General features: G+C 36.5%; 2 protein-coding genes across 12 annotated transcripts in view; both read right to left on the minus strand.

Moving 5' to 3' along the window:
- Positions 1 to 18,532, minus strand: part of LRCH3 (leucine rich repeats and calponin homology domain containing 3) — a 119,077-nt gene extending 100,545 nt beyond the window's left edge. For all 8 annotated transcript variants that reach the window (XM_042903618.1, XM_042903615.1, XM_042903619.1 and 5 more), the window contains exon 1: positions 18,260 to 18,532. In XM_042903618.1, the coding sequence (XP_042759552.1) occupies positions 18,260 to 18,521 (262 nt within the window). In that variant the 5' untranslated portion in view covers positions 18,522 to 18,532. The remainder of the gene's footprint in view (positions 1 to 18,259) is intronic.
- A 4,460-nt stretch (positions 18,533 to 22,992) lies between these two features.
- The window catches only part of FYTTD1 (forty-two-three domain containing 1), a 40,505-nt gene continuing 36,875 nt past the window's right edge, over positions 22,993 to 26,622 (minus strand). For all 4 annotated transcript variants that reach the window (XM_042954578.1, XM_042954575.1, XM_042954576.1 and 1 more), the window contains exon 9: positions 22,993 to 25,519. In XM_042954578.1, the coding sequence (XP_042810512.1) occupies positions 25,421 to 25,519 (99 nt within the window). In that variant the 3' untranslated portion in view covers positions 22,993 to 25,420. The remainder of the gene's footprint in view (positions 25,520 to 26,622) is intronic.

Consider the following 26,622-nt stretch of genomic DNA (forward strand, 5'->3'; position numbering starts at 1 on the left):
ATTGACCATTTTGGCTGTTACATGGAGAATGCTTTCAAGGGGTGAGAGTAGAAACTGGAAGACTAGTTAGCAGATGTCTGCAGTAGTTCATGGCAACAGTGATGCTAACAGATTGAGGAGGGTGGGAGAAACAGAATAAAGGATGACTCAGGCTTGGGGCCTGAGCATAGATGGTGGTAACATTGAGAGGAGTTCCCAGTTCAAGAAATGGATAGTAGTGTCATATCTCTCTCTCTCTCTCTCTCTCTCTCTCTCTCTCTCTCTCTTTTTGGTGACAGAGAAAGAAGGGTCCACACATCACAAGTCCTTTCTATTCAAGGTAAACTTGAGATGCCTCTTAAAACATCTAATGGAAATATCAAGTAGGCAACTAAATATGTAAGTATGGAGCTCAGGCACCAGGTCAAAGTTAAAATTATTTGTTGAATGAATATACCATAGATGCAAAGTTGACTCTAGCTGAAGCCAATCCGGGGAAGGGGGCACAGCTTAACTCACACCCATGCCAAAGCTCAACCTCTGAGGAGATTCCTCAAAACCCCAAGGCCTCCTAAACCTTAACTCCAATCCAGTCTGCTCTCTTTTTTTTTTTCTAAATGAGGAAAGATAAGAAAGACTGACTTAAGCCAAACAACTAACAGTAAAGAAGCAAGGCTAAAACATGCAAATCGTCTTATTCCCAAAATAACATTGCACCTACTGCACCCCAGCCCCTCAAATCCATGGGAGCAGGTCAGCTATTACTATCCCATCCCCCACTTCCTATACACACTAGTTTGTCACATGCTATGCAAGGAGTCCCTCTTCATCTACGACATTGCTTCAAGAGATTTCTTCAACCTTCGTCTTACATACTTTCCTTTTGAGCTCTATATCCTTGAACTTCTTATCTCAGACTGTCTCCCCTTCCCCATACTGCCGCAAAGTAGAGCCTACAATGTTTTCAGATACTTAATATTTAAATCTCCTTTCTCCTACCAAAAGATCAGTAAGAAGCTAACTACTGTTTGTATCAGTAGTCTCCAAAGGAGGAGAGTGAAGCTACTATCCAGAGGATACACAAAATGATCCATTGTAGTGTGAAAGAAAAACATTAGAACTTTCCTATTTATATTTAATTTCTCCTTTAAAATTTTGTATTTTATGTATATTTTATAGCATATAGTTTTAGTACATACATATAATATATAAATAAGTAAACATATTTGTTGTCAAAAACTTTTTACTATAGGGGCTGCTGGCTAAAATGACAATAGAATACTGTCCCTAGATATTAGGATTATGGACACTGCAGACATCTGAAAGGGCAGGAGCTAGGCAACACTGTTCATCTTTAGTCTCTCCAAATTAATGCAGACTAAAAAGATACTGAGGATATTCTCAGAATAAAAGAAGAAAAAAAAAAAAAACTGAAGGTACTCCCAGAAAAAAACCTAATCAATAAATCTTTTCCTCCTCTCCTAACTTGACTAAGAAATAAAAAGTTTGGCTGTAGAAAAGTTATACTAATTATAGTCAGTAAACTAATGCTTATTATTTAATGTTTGCTTAATGTTTATTATTGTAATTATATACTCTACTAAAGGCTTACTTGGTTACTTGGTTTTAGTATTAAATACAACTTATAGGAGACACATGCAATTTTTTAAGGCTGTCCAGATTCTAAACACTATTATTATGTTTGGGCAATCCAATACTTTATGAAACAGACTTCTTTCCTCAACAGAAGCTAAAAACTGCTACATAGTACATTTGCTTTCTCAGCCTCTCTTAGGGCTAGAAGTATGGGTACATAATCTAGGTTCCTCCAAACAGACACATCCTTCCCTAACCGTGAATTTAAAGCAGAGCGGTTACATCCCAGTTTCCAGAGGCACTGGCAGCAAAAGTTCCAGTGCTGGTGTGTATATCCACTGTCATGGCATGTTCACGGTACAAGCTGAGGGGTCCATCCCAGTGGCAGTGCTGATGGTTTCTTCAAAGGACCTGCCCTGTCATATGATTTAGGGTATATTCCTAGTTACTTATCCTTCCAGCCTGCTTCTCCAACCCTTCCAGGGATTTGGTAGGCTACTCATAACCACAGTTGATTTCTGTTGCTTATAACCAAGAACACTGGGAATGCTCAGTGAATACATGCTCACTTTCAATACTTTATTTTTCATGTATATTAGTCATCTATTCATAACTTTGACAACAAGGTTTTTCAGTGACACAATATTTTTTTTAATTAAAAAAAATTTTTTAAACGTTTATTCATTTTTTAAGAGACAGTGACAGAGTGCGAGAGAAAGGGGCAGACACAGATCCGAAGCAGGCACCAGGCTCCAAGCTGTCAGCACAGAGCCCAACATGGGACTTGAACCCATGAACCATGAGATCATGACCTGAGCTGAAGTTGGACGTCTAACCATCTGAGCCACCCAGGCAACCCTTATTTTTTTATTTTTTATGTTTTGGGGCAGCTGGGTGGCTTGGTTGGTTGAGTGTCTTTTTTTTTTTTTTTTTTCTTAATGCTTATTTATTTTTGAGCGAGAGAGAGAGAGAACACATGCACTAGTGAGGGAAGGCCAGAGAGAGACACACACACACACACACACACACAGAATCTAAAGCAGGGTCCAGGTTCTGAGCTGTCAGCACAGAGCCCAACGCGGGGCTCGAACCCATGAACTGTGAGATCATGACCTGAGCCGAAGTCAGACGCTTAACCAACTGAGCCACCCAGGCGCCCTTCAGATTGGAATGAAAATAAATGAAATAGAAACTAAAAAAGGAATAAAAAAGATCAATGAAACCAAGAGGGTGTTCTGTGAAACAATAAACAAAATTGATAAACCTTTAGCCAGACTGATCAGAAAAAAAAAAAAAAAAAAAAAAAGAGCGAGAGAGAGAGAGGACTCAAACAAGAAATTCAGAAATGAAAGAGGGGAAATAACCAATACTATGAAAAATTACATACCAGGGGCTCCTGCCTGGCTCTGTCAGTAGAGCATGCAACTCTTGATCTTGGGGTCATGAGTTCAAGCCCCACATTGGGCGTAGAGCTTACTTTAAAAAAAAAAATTATGGGGCACTTGGGTTGCTCAGTCAGTTAAGTGTCCCACTCTTGATTTCGGCTCAGGTCATGATCCCGGGGTTGTGCTTTGTTTTTTTGTTTTGTTTTTTTTTCTCTCTTTCTCTTTCTCTCTCTCTCTCCTTCCCTCCCTTCCTTCCCCCTCCCCTGCTGCTCACACACTCTTTATCTCTCTAAAAAACTTTTTTTTACACACCACAAATTGGACAACATAGAAGAAATGGATAAATTCCTAGAAACATACAATCTTCCAAAACCGAACCAGGAAGAAATAGAAAATTTGAACACACAGATGACTAATACCAAAAATGAACTGGTAATCAAAACACTCCCAACAAACAAAAGTCCAGGACTAGATGATTTCACAGATGAATTGTACTGTGAATTGTACAGTACAATTGTACTGTAACATTTAAAAAAGAGTTAATACCTATTCTTCTCAAACTATTCCAAAAAAAAAAGAGGAGGAAGGAAAACTTCCAAATTCATTCTACAAGGCCAGCATTATCCTGATGCCAAAACTCAAAATGGATGAAAGATCTAAATGTTTAAGACCTGAAACTATAAAACTCCTAAAAGAAAACACACAGTATTCTCTTGGACATTTAGTCTTAGCAACATATTTATGGATGTCTCTTCAGACAAGGGAAATAAAAGCAAAAATAAATTACTGGGACTATACCAAAATAAAAAGCTTTTGTACAGCAAAAGAAACCATCAACAAAACAAAAAGGCAACGTACTGAATGGAAGGTATTCACAAATGATACATCTGATAAGGAGTTAATATAAAAAATATTTAAAGAGCTTATATAATTCAACACCAAAAAAACCTAAACAAAACCAAATAATCTGATTAAAAATGGGCAAAGGACCTGAATATTTTTTTCCAAAGAAGACATACAGATGGCCAACAGACACATGAGAAGATACTTAACATCACTAATCATTAGAGAAATGCAAATCAAAACCACAATACGATCATCACCTTATACCAGCTAGAACAGCTAGTATCAAAAACAAAACAAACAAAAACAAGAAATAAGTGTTGGCAAGGATATGGATAAAAGGGTACCCTTCCTGCACTCTTGGTAGGAATGTATATTGGTACACCACTATGGGGAACAGTACGGAGGTCCCTCAAAAAATAAAAATAGAAATACCAGACAACCCAGTAATTCTGCTACTGGGTATTTACTCAAAGAATATGAAAACACTAATTCAAAAAGATATACGCAACCCTACGTTCACTGCAGCATTATTTACAATAGCCAATATATGGGAGCAACCTAAGTGTCCTTCAATAAATTAATGGACAGAGAAGGTAAGATATGTATGTATACACACACACATACACATATACACACACACACATACACACACACACACACCACATTATATATATAAATTACTCAGCTATAAAAAAGAATGAGATCTTACAATTTGCTACAATATGAATGGACCTAGAGAATATTGTGCTAAGTATAATAGGTCACTCAAAGAAAGACAAATACCATATGATTTTACTTATATGTGAAATCTAAAAAACAAAATGAACAAACAAAACCAGAGGGGAGGGGAATGGGTTGGGCAAGACAAGTGAAGGAAATTAAGAGGTACAAACTTCCAGTTATAAAATAAATAAGTCATTGTGGGGAGCACCTGGGTGGCTCAGTTGGTTAAGCATCTGACTTCAGCTCAGGTCATGATCTCGCAGTTCACAAGTTCAGGCCCTGTGTCGGGCTCTGTGCTGACAGCTCAGAGCCTGGAGCCTGCTTCAGATTCTGTGTCTCCCTCTCTCTCTGCCCCTCTCCACTCAATGCTCTCTCTCTTTCTCTCTCAAAAATAAATAAACATTTGGGGCACCTGGATGGCTCAGTTGGTTGAGCGTCCGACTTCGACTCAGGTCATGATCTCGCTGTCTATGAGTTCAAGCCCCGCGTGGGGCGATGTGCTAACAGCCAGAGCTTGGAGCCTGCTTTGGATTCTGTGTCTCCCTCTCTCTCTCTGCCCCTCCCCCACTCATGCTCTGTCTCTCTCTCTCTCTGTCAAAAATAAACAAACATTTAAAAAAATTAAAAAAAATAATAAATAAGCGTTTAATAAATAAATAGATAAATAAGTCACAGGGATGAAAATGATAGCAGGAGGAATATGGTCAATAGTACTGTAATGATTTTACATGGTGATAGATGGTGACTACACTTATCATTGTGAGCAGTGAATAATATATAGAATTGTTGATCGCTATGGTGTACACCTGAAACTAACACAACATATGTCAGCTAACATTTCAATTAAAAACTGGTTTTCTTTAATTGAATAAAAACTTTGGCTTACCTAACAAAAACATCTTTAGGATGTGAAAAATTCCTATTTTCCTAAATGACTTTTTTTAAACAAAATAATTTATTAATTTTTTTCCTAAGAGACTAAATTCAGTACAATATTTGTTTTCATAACACCCAACATGTCTTATGTCAAACTTAACCACGTTCTATGCAGTGACTATGGTGGGGTGATCTATTTTGACTACCCTCGATGTAATTCACTTAGGTAGTTCTAAAGCATATCAGTGATCAAAATGTTTCTCCCTACAGTTACTACTGCATTCTCAATCAGTTTCTTCCACACATCATCTAAAGAAAATTTATGGATGGAACTAAAGGGTATTATGCTAAGCAAAATTAGTCAGAGAAAGACAAATATCATATGAATTCACTCATATGTGGAATTTAAGATACAAAACAGATGAACATAAGGGAAGGGAAGTAAAAATAATATAAAAACAAGGAGGGGGACAAAACATAAGAGACTCTTAAATACAGAGAAGAAACTGAGGGTTGCTGGAGGGATTGTGGGTGGGAGATGGGCTAAATGGGTAAGAGGCATTAAGGAAGACACCTGTGGGGATGAGCACTGGGTGTTATACATAGGGGATAAATCATTGGAATCTACTCCTGAAATCATTATTGCAGTATATGCTAACTAACTTGGATGTAAATTTATAAATAAATAAATAAACAAATAAATAAATAAATAAATAAATAAATAAATAAATAAATAAAAATTTACAAAAGAAATTTTTTTAAAAAAAGACTCAATGGAAATTTCAGGACTTTAGGGGGACCTCTTCTGATCATTCTCAATTAGGATTAGGGAACTCTTTTCTGTGTCCTGTGTGATTTGGGGTTTTCATTGAACATGAGCACCATGAAGTTGACTGTCTTGCTTATTGTAACATTCCTGGTGCCTAAAACTTCTAAATTCTCAAAAATATCTATTTACTTAATGGGGGAAAGAAAGAAAGAAAGAAAGAAAGAAAGAAAGAAAGAAAGAAAGAAAGAAAGAAAGAAAGAAAGAAAAAGAGAGAGAGAGAAAAAGAGAGAGAGAAAGAAAGAAAGAAAGAAAAAGAAAGAAAGAAAGAAAGAAAGAAAGAAATTTGTGTGGTATGATTGCATTGTTTAATATCAGGATTTCTAAAACTAGGAAAACACCAACATTTAAAACATCAGTGTTTCTAGTCAAGGATAGCTCAATTAAATTTCATCAGTACATTATATTAAAGTTTAACTCTCATACTAGAAATGTTAAAACCTAAGATCTATTAAGTCACTTAATACCAATATTTCATACTAATGAATAAACTATTCAGGTTTCATACAAAGATATTAAGTGATGAGAAACAGAAAATGCCAAGCTTTCAAGAGCTCTTTTAAAAAAATAAACAGAAGCAAACTAATGAACACAACTACACAAAATATACACTAACCAACTGCAAACTGAAGATTAGGGGCACCTGGGTGGCTCAGTTGGTTAAGCGTCTGACTCTTGATTGTGGCTCAGGTCATGGTCTCACAGTCGTGAGATCTTCTTGAGATTCTCTCTCTTTCTGTCCCTCCCCATCTTGTGTTCGCTCTCTCTCTCTCAAAATAAATTTTAAAAATAAACATTTAAATTAAAGATTAACTTAAAAATACATTTTAGAACTTCACGATACCCTCATATAATGCAGTAAAGTAAGGGTCCTAAATGAATTTTAAAGTAGCAAAGTCTAAGGAAGAATTTCTCAAGTGGTAGCTCTTAGGTCACCTGCATCTAGAACAATCAGGGTGCTTGTTAAAAATGCAGCTTAAAGAACTCCCACCCCAGATCTCCTGAATCAAACTCTTTCTAGAGTCTGGACACAGAAATGTACATTCCTTGAAGTGCCACAGATGATTTTACCCACACTCAAGGTTGAGAATAGGCTACAGTTTGTCACCTGATAATAAATGGCCAGAAATCACAATGTTACTAAGTCATAAAAAGCATCACATACTTACAAGGCTAAGATTCCCCTCAGACAACTGAGACTTGCATAATTATCAAAGTTATAATTATTGAATATATATGGAAAGCCTACTTCACTGTAAGGAGTTTAAAATTTCTTTTATTAGCAAATCAAGATCCTACTTTGATATTCTGCACAGACCTAGAAATTCTCACTGCTACAACTGGGTTATATTTCAAGGGACTGAATTTTAGCACGTGTAACAACTCTTACCCTCTATGACACCAATTAAAGACAGTCTGAACACCTGACTTTTTGACATCGAAGGGAAGCATATTCACTGGTATTATCCTTGAGAATTTTGTTTGTTTTTGTTTTGAGAGAGAGAGAGAGAACACATGTGCGTAAGCCAGGGAGGGGCAGTGGGGGGGTGGAGAGAGAATTGCAAGGAGGCTCCACATACAGTGTGGAGCCCGACTTGGGACTCAATCTCAAAACCATGATATCATGACCTGAGCCAAAATCAAGAGTGGGACACAACCAACTGTGTCGCCCAGGCACCCTGTGAATGTTCTGATGATTGAATTCTACCATACCCTTGAAGACCCAAGGGTGTCCATTAAACCCAGTAACACAGAAGTCACCTGTCATTTTCAAAGCTAAGAAAGTGAATAAACTCTAAATTATTCCTGTTTTCACCTTCTTTTTCACTCACTTATTAATCCAACCATCCACTCAATACATTCTCAAAGGGCATTTGGTATTGTACTAGGTGTTGTACAATAAAGAGTAAGACACAACTGTCTATGGTAAGCCAGATCCTAAAATGGTCTCCCTCCCCAAGATTTCCCACCCAAATCCCTGGGACTATAAATATGAAATATACTCTATGTTCCATATGTAGCAGAACAGATTTTGCAGATATAATTAAGCTTACTAGTCAAATGACTTTGAATTAAACTAAAAAGAGATAATTTGGCTGGACGCAGTCTCATCACATGAGCCCTCTGGCTGGTAGCAGAAGTCAGTGATTCTAAGCATGACAACTGGACACACCATTGCTGGCTTGAAGAGGTGGAGAGGGCCACTATAAGGAATGCAGGTAGCCTTCAAGACCCCAGAGTGACCTGAAGGCAACAACCAGCAAGAAAACAGAGACCTCAGTTTTATAACTATGAGGACCTGAATTCTGAATGATCCTGGACCAAGTCTCCAGATAAGAGTCCAGCCTGACCAACACATTGATTTTGGCATTGTGAGACCCTAAATAGATAAATCAGCTGAGTCCAGTCTTCTGACTTACAGAACTGGAGGATAATAAATGGGTGTTGTTTTAAGCCAATATATCCTGGTGTACATATACACAAGTTTCTTTGGGATATACATCTCAGGGTCTGGAATGTCTGGGTCAAAGAGTATGTGTATTTTTAATTTTCCTAAGTATTTTTCAAAGTCAATGCACGGATTAACATTCCCATCAGCAATGTATGCACATCCCCAGTGCTCTTTTTTCCAGCACTTGGTATCATCAGTTTGAGTAGTACCTCAGTTTGGTTTTATTTTCCATTCCTTCGATTACTAATAAGGTTGAGCACTTTTTCACATTATTGGTCATTTGAAATTCCTCTATAGAAAAGTACCAGTTTAGTTTTCTGTTTTCTATTGGGTTGTCTTCTTGTTTGTAGAAATCCTATAGATATTCTAGGTAATATTTGCTTGGTGTATTTGTTAGAAATCTTTTCTTACTCTGTGCTTTATCTTTTCACTCTATGATGTGCAGATCATCTTTTAAAACCGGTTTTTAATGGAAAAAAGTCTATTACCTAGTGTTTGCAAGAAATCAGTTTAATAAACCAGTTAAAATCCTTGGTTTAAGACTTCAAATAATAAAACTCAAAATATTTACAAGAACAAGGAAGAAAGTTCAAAGTGAATAAGGAAATACCTTAAATTTTTAGGTTTTAGGACTAGTTTATGATTCTAAAATTAGTAACACTGCATTGGATATTGCTGGCTACTTCAGGAACTCAAAATAATGTTCCTTTGTGTGAATTACCATATTTGTTTCTAAGTTTAAGGAGTAACTATTTCATAAGTAAACTGAAAAAAATAATGAATATGTATATTACTACTCAAAAGTCCTATTTCATGTTATCGTATTTCATAACATTAACCAGTCAGCCCCCAAATACAACTACAGTAAAAAGAAATGAGCCCTACAAAATCCTTGGCCCCAACACTGCTGCCATTCTTCTAAGTCCCAACATTGATTTTTGTGGTGATCTATGACTCATCTTCTCACCCTGCCTAAAGGGACCATCATACAACTGACCCTTACTATTAAAAAAAAAATGTCAGTACAGTTGAGACTAGATTCCCCGCCTGAAACAAATTATTTCAGATGCCTTTATACCCAACAGCCATGATTTCCCCCATGGTCTCTGCCTCTGCATAAAAAGTATGTGTGCAGGTGTTTATGCATGCGTGTATGTGTTGATAACAGAAATCTTTTACATCAGCCTTCCCTACTGAATTGGTACAATATAAGAATTGTGCTGTTCCTCAGGCAGAAGAGAAAGGAAGAAGCATGTGGTGAAAATATATTAGAGCTATAGGCTTTCTCATTTCAAACGGAGATGAAGTTATAAGAGGGATATAACGTTATTTCCTGAGACGTGTTCTTAATATCCCATTCATTCAATATGCATATTTCCACAGAAACTTTGTTACATACAGTAGCAGCATATACAATATGAATATCCATACTTCTGACTGGGATATGTATTGGCCATAGGTTGGGGGGATTACAGAAAAACAACAGAATAAACATTACAGAAACCTATTTGGTTTGGTTTTCCCTAATGGTTGGTAATTTGAAGCCACAGATTTGTTATTAAAACAAGCATGAAAATACAGAGTGGAATTCTTAAGAAAATTCCAAGACTTCTTTATATGTGGGAGACTGCAGCTGTTAGATATAAAGAGGTTGAAATGTGAGTTAAGCCAACTTTCATGTTTAAGGAAAAAATATGAGGCTTTTGTGTTTTGTCTATAAACCTGGCCAGGCTGTGTTCAATACGTAACACTATTTCTATGAGGAACTGCTTTTGAAATGTTGTTTGTAAATTGTTTTAAGTTTTTAAAATTGCATACAATTTGTTAGAACAATTCCACTTCTAGGAATTAACCCAAAAGAAATAATAAGAGATGTAAGCAAAGAATTATATTAAAAAACATTCATAGTTACTTATAATAATAAAAAATTTGAAATGGCCTAAATGCCCAATACAAGGGATCTGCCTAAGTACATACTCTGCAGTTATTAAATTCTATTACAAGAAAATGTTAACAGACATAACACAATATTTCTAATATGCTATAAGATGGAAAAAGCAAACTACAAAAAGCTGATACTGTGTTTTTCAATGTGTATGTACATACATTAAAAAAAACAACTGGAAGAACATGTAAAAATGTTCACAGTGATTTATCCATACAGTAGAACCATTTCCTTCTTTCCTTTGTGTACTGTTTTTCCAGACTTTCTATAGTAAACATGTATTACTATTACAATTATAAAAGAGTTCAAATTAAATATACAGGGGTTATATACAAGTACAAAGAGCTTCCAATTCTTTGTTATCAACTGGTTCTATGACACAAAGTAGAAACAGAAAAAGTAAATCTTTTTTCCCTGAATTTATATACTTTTTCTTCTTGTAGAAAAAACTACATTCCTCAAGCTGCACTGAATACAGAATGAAGAGATATAATCTGTCACCTATCAGAATGACACAGATCAAAATGAATGAGAAGATCAGTGGGTGCAAAGTCAACTCATATGCACTGATGATACAAATCTAAACTGAACAATCCTTCTGGAAGGGCAATTTTACAATGTGTATAAAAACCCCTAAATTGTGCATACTTTTTAGCCAATCAATGAGGAAATAATTGGATAAGTTTGCAAATACACACATACAAAGTTATCCTCAGCAATACCATATGTAATAGTGAAAGTTGAAAACAATCCAAATGCGCATCAAGAGGGTAGATTAGGGGCGCCTGGGTGGCTAGGTTGAGCATCCGACTTCGGCTCAGGTCATGATCTCATGGTCTGTGAGTTCGAGCCCCGTGTCGGGCTCTGTGCTGACAGCTCAGAGCCTGGAGCCTGCTTCCTATTCTGTGTTTCCCCCTCTCTCTGCCCCTCCCCTGCTCATGCTCTGTCTCTCTCTCTCTCTGTCAAAAATAAACGAACATTAAGAAAAAATAAAAAAAACTAAAAAATTATGCTACAGATCTCTAGTTTCTGGTATTGCATTTCATGTAGTGAAAAAAAAATTAGATGATAAAACAGCCTTTTATGATCTCATTTTTATATATTAAAGAGTAAGAGGGGTGCTTGGGTGGGTCAGGCAGTTAAGTGTCCAATTCTTGGTTTCCACTCAGGTCATGGTTTGTGAGTTCAAGCTCTGCACCAGACTTCAATGCTAACAGTGTGGAGCCTGCTTCAGATTTTCTCTTTCCCTCTCTCTCTGCCCCTCCCTTGCTCACTCTGTCTCTCTCTCTCTCAAAATAAATAAATAAACTTAAGGGAAAAAAAAAAGTAAGAATGTGTACATTTGTGAAGAAAATGTTTGAAAGAGTTTCAACCAGTGTTTACTACTAAATTTACCTCTGGTAAGTGGAACCATGAATGATCTTTAATGTCTTCTTTAAAACTTTTCCTAACACAATGAACATATGTAACTGTTAATATCAGAAGAAATGATTTTTAAAGTATACTAAACTGAACCTGTCTCATTAATCAAATAAAATTAGTTTTATTCTTTTCTACTCTTTCCTCATTTCTGAGGCTCGTAGAATATTCTTCCTGATTTGAACACATTGAATGCTTCAGGGGATGGCAAATGTGTCAAATATATATTAATGCCTCTATTAACAAAGATGACATGCTTAAAAATGTCATCCTTTGTTAACAAGATTTTATTTCTAAAAGAAAAAATTAATATATTCCCCCACCCACCACTGAGATGGTCCCAAGGTTCATGTCATTATGATCGGACCCCATTTGCTGCCACCTCCTACCTTTGCCTCTGCCTTCTCACCATTATTGCACAGTGTTTTCAGCTCTAGAGACCATGGTGGCTTACTGTCTTGGATACAGAAAGACCTTGCCAACAGAGATATGTTTTAGAAAATAAATAACAGAAAACAAATTTCAGTTCTAGTCAAAACAGTATGCCCCAGCATCACTGTCGAATATAACCTTCTGCAATGACAGAAAGGCTCTACTGTCTGTGCTGCCCAATATGACAGGGAGTAGATCTAATGTGTGATGTGTCCAATATGACACATGTGGCTACTGAGTACCTGAAATGTGGTGTGACTGAGGAAACAAATTTTTAAATTTTAACTTATTTTAAATAACCACCTACAGCTAATAGCTACCATATTGGAGAGCACTACTCTACAAAAATTCACAGTACATATACTGTGGTTGATACAAAATACATGTATGAATCCAAGAGCTATATGATTTCTACTTAAGACCCGGAACTGCAGTGCATATTTCCAAACCTAATGAAACTAATTTTACAGATTGCTACCTTGAAAAATTACAGACTGCTTCCTTGAAAAATTAAATTGCCTTTTAGCAATCCTCATTCTTCTTTACCTAGGAAATAAGGATCCACTCATTGAAAGTCTCAATTCTTGTGGCTTTAGTAACACTGCATTATCTTAGCTCACCTACTACATCTCAAATTTGTTTTCTGTTTGGGTGTAATTTTAGTCTCTCCCTCCTGCCTTCTACTATAGTCTTTTCCCCCAAAGCTTTAGTTTGTTTTCTGCCTTTTATTCAGAAGAGATTTCTCACAGCTTCAACTATGACCCCTATTTGCCTCCTGTGAAACAGCACCATCTCACTACTTAACCTTAAACACATCATTTAATCTCTGAGACTGCTTCTTGTTTGTAACATAACTTAGATGGTTATTATGGTTCCTTCAGCTTTAGGAGTTTGTGAATTCTAGTAAAGGCCTAGTTGTGGAACTGGACTTTCTCTCAGGCTGATTCTGCCTCTTGCCTTTTTAAATGCTAGTGTATCCCGTGGTTGTCAGCAACCAGCTTTTTCGCTCTCCATATTCTTTCACCAAGAATCTCATAAACTCTTCATTATGACTCTCTCAAATGTATGGGGTCCCAGGAACTTTACAGAGGTGCCTGGCTGGCTCAGTCAGGAGAACATGCAACTTTTGACCTTGGGGTTATGAGCTGGAGTCCCACGTTGGGTGCAGAGTTTACTTAGGATAAAAAAAAAAAAAAGCTCCAGATTTACTTTTTAAAAAATGTTTACTTATTATTTTGAGAGACAGAGAGAGAGAGAGAGAGCACATGTGTGTGCATGGGGAAAGGGCAGAGAGAGAGAGAGAGAGAGAGAGAGAGAGAGAGAGAATCCCAAGCAGGCTCCACACTGTCAGCACAGATGCAGGGCTCGATCTCATGAATCATGAGATCATGACCTAAGGAGAAATCAAAAGTTGGACGCTTAACCAACTGAGCCACCTAGGCGCCCTCATACTTACATTTCTATTCATTGCACAGGGTTAACTACATGTGCTACAACCCCTTTAAAAGTATCAAGCAAATCAACGAAATTATATATAGCAAACTTCTTTGTCAGTATGGCTTACTGATCAAAACCACAAGTTTTAGGATCAGATGTGTCTGAATTTGAATCCCAATGTCACTTACTCTGTGTAACCTTGATCAAATCAATGTCAAGTTTCGATTTTTCATGTGTAAAATGGGGTTAAAATATACTTACAACTCATATTGTTGTTGTATGTGCATGTTTTATATATGCAGCTCAGAACAATACCTGAAATATGCTAACAGTTCAATAAATGTTACCTATTATTATCAATAGCATCACTATCTTCCTAATCCTCCAGATTTAACCACTCAGTCATCTTTGATGCCTTCTGTCCTTTTTTAAAAAATATATTCAATAAAAAAATATATATATATATTCAGTCAGCATTTTTACATTTTCATTTTCCAATATGATATCTATTTTTCATTCCTTCAGAGATTTAGATTATTATTGTAGTCATCCAACTGGATTACTAGCTTTTTTTAATTCTTACAGGGTAAAGCCTCTTATTTTTGTTTCCTCTATATTATAGTTAGTATAATGCCTTATACATAAAAGTTTTGCTATTACTAGACAAGTCAAATAATCTTCACATTTATTTATTTCTCCATTAGATCCCTTGAATTCTTTGAGGACAGAAAGTATGCTGGTCCTCTCTGTATATCTGCACTTATCAAATTCCTTAGCAAATGTTTGTTGAACAAATGAGAACGAATGTTGATTAGTCTCCCTGTCTCAAACTCAATTAACCTATCCTCAATCTAGCTTCCACATATGCAAAAGATAGCTTAGACATTCTCTAATCCAACCATTTATTCTGACCAAACTGGCCTGACCACAATATCACAAGCAGTCCCACTGTATTAGTCAGGACTCTTGATTTTGTAACAAAAAATTCTGTTCAAATCAAGCAGAAAGGGGAATTTATTAACTTGCTGTCCAAGGACAGCACTATCTTAAGGCCTGGCTATTGAACCAAAGGTTCAAACACTGTCATCAGAACTTGGTCTCACTCTTTCCATCTTTTGGCTCTGCCTTCCAATTATTAGTAAGCTCTAGGCTCACATTCTATTCTCTCAGCAATCCCCAGGGTCCAAATCATGCCTCTTTCTCAATAGTTCCAATAAAAAAATTCAGAATTAACAGTCATGTGTGCTCACTGGAAAATGTGCCCATCTCTGAGCAATCACTGTGACCAGAAGGATATTGACTGGCTAGGTCTGGCGTCAGTCACATGCACACCCTTGTGTTGGGCTGGGATAGCCATGAAACTGAGAGGAGTGATTTCCTACGAAAATTGGATTACTGTAAATCAGATGAAAGGGTAATGCATAATAGACTGGCAAAATTAACTGATGTGCCATATACTCTAGGAATTTTTGCATGTTGTCCACCACTGCCTGGAATTGGTTTTCCTTCTCATTTTTGCCTACCCAAATCCTTTCCAACATTTCTGCCCCAAGAAGTCTTCTGTGATTTCCTTCTAAAATTTTCATTGTCCACTGGATCAAATTACCTATTCCCTAATAAATATTTCCCTTTTCCTAAAAATCTACTTTTTAAAACAAATAAGAGTGAAAAGCCTCAAGAAAATGTTCCTAATTAATTCTAATCATGTCAAATTATACGTAGTATGGGAAATATATGCTGTTTCTTAGAATATAAACTCTTGAAGGACAGCAGCTCTACCAGATACAGTCCATATACATTATGAGAGAACAGGCTATATGGCAACTTTGACACACACACACACACACACACACATATGGTATTCAAATAATTTTCCTGGCTTTAAATTTTAAAGAGTCTTAACAAAACATTTTAGTTAACATAAGTTGTGTCTGAATCCATTAAGCTATAGGTACGCTATGGGTTTGGAGTTATCTCAAACTAGGCTCAAATCCTGGCTAACACTACCTTCCCTGGCCTTTAGCTACAGGTCTTTGAGCAAATTATCTAGTATCTCCAAATCTTGATTTCACTATCTGCAAACACAGGAATAGTAATATCTATCTGTACATAGGAAGGCTGTGACGTATAGCACAGAGAAAAGAGTTCCATGGACCTGGGCTGAAATTCTACCACCAATATTAATTACGGGACTTTCTGAGTGATTCCTCATCTGTAAATTCTGAGTACTTCTTCACATGTAAAGTGGGGATAATAATGCTTAGTCCATTGGTTGGTTGTTTTGAGCATTTAACAAGGCAATGTATTTTAAAACACCTAACAATGAATAGCAAACAGTGTATACTCAATAAATGATTATATCAGCATTAAATTATCTGTTTAAAATAACTCAGGTGCCTTGGTGGCTCAGTCAGAAGAGCAGAAGAGTGTGTGACTCTTGATCTCGAGGTTGTGAGTTTGAGCCCCACACTGGGTGTAGAGATTATCCAAAAACAAAATCTTTAGGGGTGCCTGAGTGGCTCAGTTGAGTGTCTGACTCTTGATTTCAACTCAGGTCAGGATCTCACAGTTTGTGGGATCGAGCCCAGCTTTGGGCTCTGTACTGACAGTACAGAGCCTGCTTGGGATTCTCTCTGTCCCTCCCCTCTCTCTGTCCCTCCCCTCTTTCTCAAAATTAATAAACATTAAAAAAAAAAAAAAGAAATAAAATCTTTAAAAAATAAAATAATTCAGAGCACAGTAAGGGAAAAATTTATTGGGATTGGTTCTTTTTCTTCATAAATGCCTTTGGGTTTTCTTTGTCAGTTAATAAAATATTTCTTAAAAGCAAAACATGTTGGTCCTAGAACTATTTAAAAGCAGGTAAGATAACGAATGAAATAAACTGCTGTAATCAACTTGTTCTTTAGCTTTGCGTTTAATGGAGTAATACTGAAATGACTCACACCAATATAAAATTGCCACATTACCCATCTCTGAAACAATCATACGCCATACAGCCATCTCCTGAACAGAATCAGGTAATCTGGGTTATGAACGACAATTGTGGATGTTGTCTATCAGAACATAAGCAAAAGGGAAGTGGCTGTTCATATTTACCTTAGCAAGAAAGTTTAATTTTAATAACATTCACTAAAAATACAAAATATCTTCAGTACAACTGCTTCCAAAAGAGATTAAATAATTAGACATTTAATTTCTTCCATTTTACACTAGAGTGAAAGTTTCTCTGGAAAGAAGTTTCTTAAAGTAGTTTAACAGTTCTGTTTATTTTTCTAACATGAGTGAATCATATGTAATACCCATCAACCTTTAATGAGTGCACATAGAAGATTTTCAAATCAAAGATTTTAAAATAAAATAAAATGGAATAAATATAAGACAAAGTACTACATATTCTTTCATTGCCAAAAAAAACACTATATCAAAATAAAATACCTAACTACATCATACTACACGAACCTGTGTAGGGGATTTTTTTCCTCCTTTGTGTAAAACATGAATAGGCTCAGTTTTTAATCTACTCCCTAAGGAAGCTATATTTTAAACACAAGAAAAGCATATTATGTTAAGCGCCTCGGTCACCAAACATTGTTCTCTACAACTGAGAAAACCAAATAATATCCAATTGCTTATTACCTTTCCTGTGTTCAAAAATATGTATAAAGCGAAGTAATGTTCATTTTTGAAAAGCGTTAATACAGACAGATGGGGTAGGCAATCTATGTATCTTTTCTTCCCTCAACTTTTCAGGGAGGGCGTGAGAAAAGTAATGGGAGTCTGAAGGTTGGCTCTAGTAAGCCAAATAGATAAAGGTACAGAAAGAAAAGTTACAGCCTTAGGGCTCACATTAAAAACAACTCTTGAAGAAACGTCAGTGCTCCCATCAATGCTTCCCCAACAACGCAGTGGCCCATGCTCTGAACATATTAAGAGAGCCCAATCTTAGCAAATCCCAAATCTTAGCAAAGTCACTTTGGCATCCCCAATCCGAAAGGGCCTGCAGAAACCGGGGCGGGGCAAGGGTCTACTTCAGCGGCATTAAGTTAATTTTCTAGCAGAGTAACACACTCTGTGTCTATCTCTACAGTCTCCTTCCCCGAGAGATGCTGCAGTCTGCCGCCTCGCCCCTGGCTCGGGGTCTGGCCCGCAGGCCGGGGCGGGGGGGGGGGGGGGGGGTTGCTGGGTGGGTCGGGCAGTCGGCTTCTCCCCGTTAGTCCGGTCCCAACCAGGCGCTATGGGACCGGTGGCTGTAACTAGCCCCGAGTCCTCCCACCGGATGGAGCGGCCTCCCGCCGCGTCCCGCGCCCATGGTCAGCAGGGATGCCCCGTGCCCCACTCACCCGCCCGGGTGGTGTCCGTCAGGTCATGGTTGGCCGCTCCCCGGGGAAACTCCCTCAGTTTCCGGCCGCTCAGGCTCAGCACCCCGGTCACAGCCGCCTCCTCTAGCGCTCGATCGAGGGAGCGGCTCCACGAACCCGGGCCAGGACCAGTACCTGCTCCGGAGCTTGGGCCGCAGTTAACACCGGAGAGGTTACCTCCCGACGCTACAGGGCCAGAGTACTCTGCAGCCGTGGCCACAGCGACCAACCCTGCGGCCGCCATTTCCCAGCCGACAACTCTCCGGCACACGGCTCAGCGCATGCGCTGCCAGAACTGATGGGTGGGCGGGGAAAGGGGCAAACAGACCCCGGACGGTTGTCTTCACGCGCAGGGCTGCAGGGCCCTCCGCACATCCAGGCTCTTGCCTCCGCCTGCATCGAGGTTTTGAAGGGAAATCAAAAAGGAACTCACAATCTTGGAGCACCCCCTCCTCTGGCTCCCAGTACCATTTTCAAAAATGCCCCTACAAAAATATCTTTCAGTGTTCCCCACAAAAACTTCAGTGCCTTCCTCCTTCAATACTGAAGGATTCGATTAAGCATTGAATTAAGGTTTACCATTCTTGCTACCAGAAACCTAGGCAGTGAGAAGAGGGGACCCTGGCATACGACGTAAAACGTTTCCCCAACTCTGTCATTCTATACAGCAAGTGATCTAGATGGAGACGTGCTGTTAACTTGTTATTTTCGGAAAGGAAAATAAATGCCAACCTGGCCCCCAAATTCCATAATCTTCATTGAAAGGGTATATAAATGTTTAGGGCCACCCTTTTACAAAATAGCTCTGAACAAAAAACACATTTTAAATAGTATTTGTCCTTTAGGCGAGATTTTATTGTTGAACAAATCAGGATGAACGGCATTAAAGTCTAAATTTTTTGTCTAGAACCAAAAGTGAGGGGGAAAAATGATCTGACCATAATCTAAATATGAGAATTAGAGGTAGAATGGAAGAAATGATAAAACCCAAAATCATTATTGAAAAACTGGAAACTATCACTTCACTTTAAATCAATTAGGGCTCATCTACATTGTAACCAGTCTCCAGCATATTCTTCTTTTATACGTTTAAGCCATTGCTGCTACACTGATGTAAATTTCCCCTACAATGAACCAACTAGTATTTGTGGGAAATAGAAGAGACTGTTAGAGCTTTTCCTAGATTACAATCTAATTATAGAATTCAGACAAACATACCAATAAGAGAGTAGGACAACAGAAAAAGGGCTGAGCAGGGGGAGCTGGGTTAATCTATCAGAATTCAAAGAAAAGGATCTGCATCATGGATGAATGAAATTTTGGAAAATCTTAAAGACTATGAAATAGGCAATAGTAGGAAGGTGAAAGGAGTATCAGCACGAACACACCCAGGTATGATTTATAATGGTACATGTGTATTTAAGGCCACAAGCCAAAAAGTTCATGAGACAGCAAAAGAAAATAAGGTTGAAAAGCCTATTCATCAAAGCCCAACTCTTCTACGAAACTTTGATTAGCACTTCCCCCAACTCCTACATGGAAGAGACTGTGAAAATGTTTAATTTCAGTAACAAAGCTGATTAGTAACAGCTGCTCAGAGTTGTTCTATGAATTCTTACCTTCTAGGTTCCTCAGCAGCAAGTTCCATGACCAATTATCAGTATCAAGGTCTGTTATGAGCATGGGTCATTGCAATGGCAAGTGATTTACCAGCTCAAAAAACATTTATCCAATATATGAACTGCTTTTTTGTTATTCTGATCTAAAATTGTTTTGCTCTTCTTAAGAAAGATTTTAAGCTATTTTAGGAGAGCAGGATCTCATTCTGCATTTTTTTAGGAAATATTTCAACTACAGTGACTAAAAGCATAATCATATATTCCATATTAACACTGTTACCAGATATCTTTATAAAATGCACCATTATGTCACCTGAATTTACCTATTACCTTCCACATTTACACTAAATTCTTCTAACAAGTTCTTCATAATACACCCTCATTCTTCCTATCTACCTACACACATATCTCATTATAATTGCAACATAACATGTTAATCCTGGTCTCTGAACTTCTGATCAAGTTTATAGATTGATCTTACCTTGTCTATTCAACTAGATTTTAGGGTCCTTAATATGTTAAACTCTGTAATTTTCTTCTATACCCCAGAGCTGAGTATCTTAATAGGAACTAAGTAAGGATGAGTGGAAGCAGAGACAGAAGATGGATTATATACTAATACAGCAGAGGTTATGTACTAATACAAGAGAGACAGCTGGGAGGAAAGGAAAAAAAAATTTACTGAGAACAGGGTAGATTATAAGTATTTGAAGTCCAAAAGAAAAGCCTATGGATATGAGGAGAAATATATATAAATGAGAACAAGTCCTAGGTAAAGAGAGACTGTAAGAAAAGGTAGATCAAGGAGTTAATTTTAACTTCTAAGGGGATTTGAGCTCTCATCTGCAAAGGTAGAATATGAAGGAATTCTCATCCTACTCTCTCAATCTCCATTAAAAAAGTGACAAGATCATCTTGTGAGAATGAGATAAAGGAAATGGAATCACTGTGAGGATTTCACCAAAGTGTCTAGCGATGAATAAAGATGATGAGAAACAGGTGCAAAAAAGCTATGAGCAAAACGGCTATAAGGACATAGAATTTATTCTATAACTGCTCTGTGGTCTAGAAGCAGGAGCTGAAAAAAATTGGTAGTGAGGGTTATTGATGTTAGGAATTGATATAGAGAAGTTCCTTGCTTCTTCCTATCTTACAACTGAAAGTTAACTCACTGAAGGAATACCAGGGGCAAAATTTTCACTCAAATCTCATTTTCAGCTCTGTATCTCACTACCTCATGCAGAAATAAAGTCCTTTCCCCCTTCATCTACTTGCTAGAAATATGTTATGGTCACTCCTTTAAGACTCCATTTTTTATGAACTCAAAGCAATGGGATTAAAATCTTGACTAATCCTATGCTCTTCAAATGTAAAGCATAGAAACTAGCTTGCTAAATATATTCAATAAATGTTTGTTCCTTCCCAGATTCCTTTAATAAGCAGACAATATGATTTTCTTCTCATTAAAGGAAAGTGGAAATAGAAGTAGAAATTAGGTATCTACACACTATGGAAAGTTTCCTATTCATCTTTAAACATCAGTAAACCTCTTCTGAAATACAACACAATGAATTTCAGCTCCAGGATGGTATCACACATTTCCTTGTTTCAACAAGCTTTTTGGGGGCACCTGAGTGGCTCAGTCGGTTAAGTGTCCGACTTCAGCTCAGGTCATGATCTCGCGGTCCTTGGGTTCGAGCCCCGTGTCGGGCTCTGTGCTGACAGCTCAGAGCCTGGAGCCTGTTTCAGATTCTGTGTCTCCCTCTTTCTCTGACCCTCCCCTGTTCATGCTGTCTCAAAAATAAATGTTAAAAAAATTTTTTTAATACAAAAATAAAAGCTTTTTGTATTTGATAGAAGTAACGTAATGAGGGGGAAAAAAAGACATCAGAAGTCAATAATTTATAAGAAAATCTTTAACTCCCTAACAATGGCCGACAACAGTCCAAAATTCTTAGTGTGAATGCCTGGGGTCTGTTGGTATCATTTTTTAAAAGGGAATAAACTCCAAATTGATCTACATAAAAATAATTCGCTTTAAAAGGAAGCTTAAATCACGTGGGTTTTTTTTACAGTAGCAATAAAACAATCATATAATTCTGATGAAAGTTCAAAAATATACTAATCAGAAATAAAAGAATCATTTCCTGCCCTGATACTACCTATATTCAGAATGTATGGTATTCATTCTCTGTAGTGCAAAGTCAGCTATTTTTTGTCACTCATACTTTCTTATTGAAAATCAAAATCAGGACAATAATTACCTGACACACTAAGAAACAAAACAAATGAGCTAAGGGGAAAAAAGAGAGACAAATCAAGAAACAGACTCCTAACTACAGAGAACTGATGGTTACCAGAGGGGATGTGGGTGGAGGGATGAGTGAAACAAGTGATGGGGATTTAGGAATGCACTTGTCATGAGAAGCACCGGGTGATTAAAATTAAAATTATCCTGACACTGTGTATACTGTGTGAATTATAAAGCCACTGATAGCAAACTGGGATATACATATCTATTCTAACAGAAAATAATCAGTGGGCAATGAAGCTTGTAAGTTTGTTCATACTTTGGAAGTATTTTATGATGTGCTTATAATTAAAATTATGAAATCTATGCCTGTTAGAAAAAAATACATAATGTGCAATCAGGAACACTGACCTTTTCTAAGAGGTCTATATAACTTGAATACAAAAGTAATGAAGTCTCAATAATTATCACTGGTAGAGTAGATTTACTTGCCATACTAAAAATTACAAATGCTAAAAGCATTGCAATTACCACTTCTCAGATATCGGACAAGCCAAACATCATTCCACTACTCTCTGTGGGTGTTCAATTCACAGAAGCAGTTTATTATGAGAATTAAATTAAACTGAGAATTAAAAGACCTGAGCTCAAAAAGTGACATTGACACATACAAGTCTTGAAAAGCTGAGCCTCACTTAAATAAAACATAGAAAGGAATTGAAATGGATGATCTTGAAGGGCACATCTAGCTTGAAATTCTGCACTCTAAGTAATGAGTCTTTAAATCCTGCTGGCTACTTACTTCTTGGTTGGAGCTCATGAATGAAATGGTCAAAAGGCAGTTAGAATATGAGTGTAGACTGATTTACCAATTTAATTGGTTAGGTAGTTTTTCAAACCCTAAAAATTATAAATCACTACAAAGTTCTCTGTAACATAGAACAATCTAAAAACCACAACTCAATCTTTATAGCTAAGAATAAATGTGAGACCTGTAACATTTTATTTGTTAAAAATGAACAGCTTCAGAATAGATCTAAATTTGTAACTTTTCCAAAAAACACCAAAAAGTACAGTGTAAAGCATCTCCTCGTTAAATACAAACTTATTTTTGTGATGCACTGCATCAATGTTTTGCATACACCTTGATGCAAAGGAAATTTTAAGTTGTATCCTGTTTAAAAAAAAAATTTAAGAACTGAAAAAGGATGACCACAACCACATTCCAAGAAAGGAAATTTTCTTCCAACAAAGCATATTCTTCTGTTTATACACAGCATGTTAGCACTCAAGAATTTTAATTTAGTTGTAACAAAGGCAAAATTTTATATTTAAAAAGAAAATGAAATTAGAGATGTATGAAGAGCAAATGTTTAATATACCAAAGACACTTTGTTGTTTGATGCAGTTAACGTCAAATTTTGGGGCAATTTTTAAGGTTTTCGAGAAAAATGGCATTAATAATAGCTCTGTACAATATTTAAAATAAAAAAAATGAAAACTTCTTTATACCATATTTTCAAACTGTTCTAAAGACAGCAAATTTGTGCTCAGTTGTTTCCCTTTTGCTTTAAAATAATCTACCAGTAATTCTAAACCAGTCTAAAATAAAATGTACTGTTCACAGATGAAATCTAAGCATTTGTACTTGCAAAAATGTTTTGCAATGAGTCCTTGGCCTAAGGAGACTAGAGCTTATTTTCAAATTGTGTGACTGGCTTCCAATAATCCCTTATCAGTAGACTTACTGGCAAAATACCAGATATTAAGGATCAGATTTAATTCTTTGGTATAAGCATGAAACTATTGATACTTTTCCGTGGCTAACATAAACCAAGTAACTCAAGGAGCATGAGAGAAAACAATGAAGTCTAATATACAATACAAGGCAGGCAAGAGTGATAACTTAATGTTATGTTTTGTTTTGTTTTACAGGAAAAATTAACACCAATACACTCTAGGGAAACTAACACCTACTTAGAGGTTTCAACATTATAGCAAACCAAAAGGTTAAACTTCAAAATGATTGAACTTGTAGTTGGAATATTTTGCTGCATTTTGGCATTATACTGTAACTTATAGTATATAACCATCTGAAGACTTTCAGCACTAGCTTGGCACAACAGATTAATTCCTCCAGAGTGTGGGAGGAAAAAAAAAATACCCTGACTATAAATGCCTGAACTTTATACAAGAAAGGTATAAACCAAGATTACAATGTAACTCAATTACCATTTTGTCTTTATGGCATATACAAGTATATTTTTGATTCTGAAGCTTTATACTGTTTAATTAACAAGCTTAAAAAGCTTATAAAATTTAACTTTTGAATAAGAAGTCTAGGACTTTATGGCTATTGATTTTATCATCAAAATATCTAAGGAACTCAATCCACCTTGATAATTATAATTCTTCTAAATATCATTTGAAGAATTCTTCGTGGACACTAGATTCAAGCCTACACTAAATCCACACAGTACACCTATGTCCTGGGTTTTAAAGTGTTTCACCTCAACCTGCTACTTCCTCTCCGGCTTTCTTCATTTACCAAACACAACTGTTAGGTTTTTACATTGGACCTTCTCTTCCAAGGCTCTATCAGATAATTTTGTAAACACACATTTATAGTTTTAAACATCAACATTTTAAACAGAGACTAATGCCTAAAGTCACATTTCTGGTTAAAAGTTCGATATTAAAGATTTATAACTCTGGAGAATTAACCTAAGGACATCTCAAAAATGAATCAAATTCCAGATATTCCCACAAATCTTAAAACTCAAAACTGGAATTCTAATGTTTTTTTTTAGTATCTCTAATGAAGAAAAGTCAACTGCACTTATTACATCAATACTATTAAAGGACAGGTGACAGCAACAAAGGGACCTACTCATATTTCTGAAGACCAAGATTTACCATGGCAAATAAAAAATGGGAAAAGCAATGAGATCCTAAATACCACTATAATAAAAATAAATCAGTTTCTATTTTTCTGTCTTCTTTCTGCTGCATGACGGACCAAAGAAGTCAAACAGAGAATTGTTCTGTCTGGGCCAACCATGAAATCTCAAGAACAGATAGGTATATTCCCTGTTATTCTTTCAGGGCATTATTTATACATGTTTAAAAAAAAAAACTTCAAAAATAAAAATAAGAGTTATTTAGCCTTGTGAATATTTTGAAATAAAGTTTCTTCAATTTCTGTGATGAACTCTTCAAGCAATTCAACTTTTAAAACAGAGTCATCACTCAAAAGTCCCTTTGACTTGGGATCTATCCCACGGTTACAAAGCGGCTTCCTCCTTTGTTGAACGTGAGAGTGGCTCTTTGTTCCTTCAGGATCCCAAATCGCTCATTCAAAGTCATCCCTGTCTAGAGAAAACAAAACAAAACAAAACAATTAACAACTTGACTGTTGGCCATGTTTGCTTAGAACAATAATGTGATCATAATGGTAATTCAAGGTAACAACAGCTAACATTTCCTGAATATTTATGCATTCAAACTCATTTAACTCTAATAAAAACCATATGAATTAGGTGAATTGAGTGAAGTTTAAAGAAGTTAGTTAACTTGCCTACTTGCAGCTCCAGAATTTAAACCAGGTAGTCTGACTCACATTCTCTATCTTCTAAACCATTCTAAATACCTACATTATGTACTACATAAAACACATTGCTATAATGCCCACAAGTCATACATCCAAGATTTTCTCTCAATTATTTTTAGGCTCTACAAACACTGCCACAAAATCTAGTGATGTCACTGATAAACATAAGAGTTACTGACACTTGTGAATATTTGAAACAAACTTTCTTGAATTTCTAGAAGTTTTTGGATTTCTGGGAGTTCATCACAGAAGTTCAAACCAATTCAAATCAAAATCTGGTTTTTGATTAACAAAGAAAGCACACCCAAATTATATTTTACCATTTATGAAAGAAGAGTAACCATGACAAAATGAAATAAAAAGAAGCAAAACAAATTTGGTCAGATTTCTATCCATACTTCATATTTTCAATTCCACATATTTTTACATCAATGGATACACAAAAAGGATTTAACAAAATCCAACATCCATTCGTGATAAAAACTCTCAGCATATGAATAAAAGGAACTCCCTCAACCTGTAAATCTACTAAAAACCCATTGCTAAAATCATACTAAAAGATGAAACATTTAATGCTTTCTCCTCATGCTTGGGAACAAGGCAAGCATACCATGTTCTCATTATTTCTATTCAACATCGTACTGAAGGTTCTAGCCATCATAATAAAGAAGAAAAAGAAAAGGTTTAAGGATTGGCAAGGGATATGGAGAATGACATGACTGTTTACACAGAAAATCTTAAGGAATCTACAAAATTACTAAAAATAGTGAAGTTAATTTTAGCAAGATCACAAGACACAAAGTCAATATAAAAAATGTCAAATCTATTCCACAGTGAGATATATACCACTTCACAAGCACTTGGA

This window comes from Panthera leo, chromosome C2 (assembly GCF_018350215.1).
Source record: "Panthera leo isolate Ple1 chromosome C2, P.leo_Ple1_pat1.1, whole genome shotgun sequence".
NCBI lineage: Eukaryota > Metazoa > Chordata > Mammalia > Carnivora > Felidae > Panthera > Panthera leo.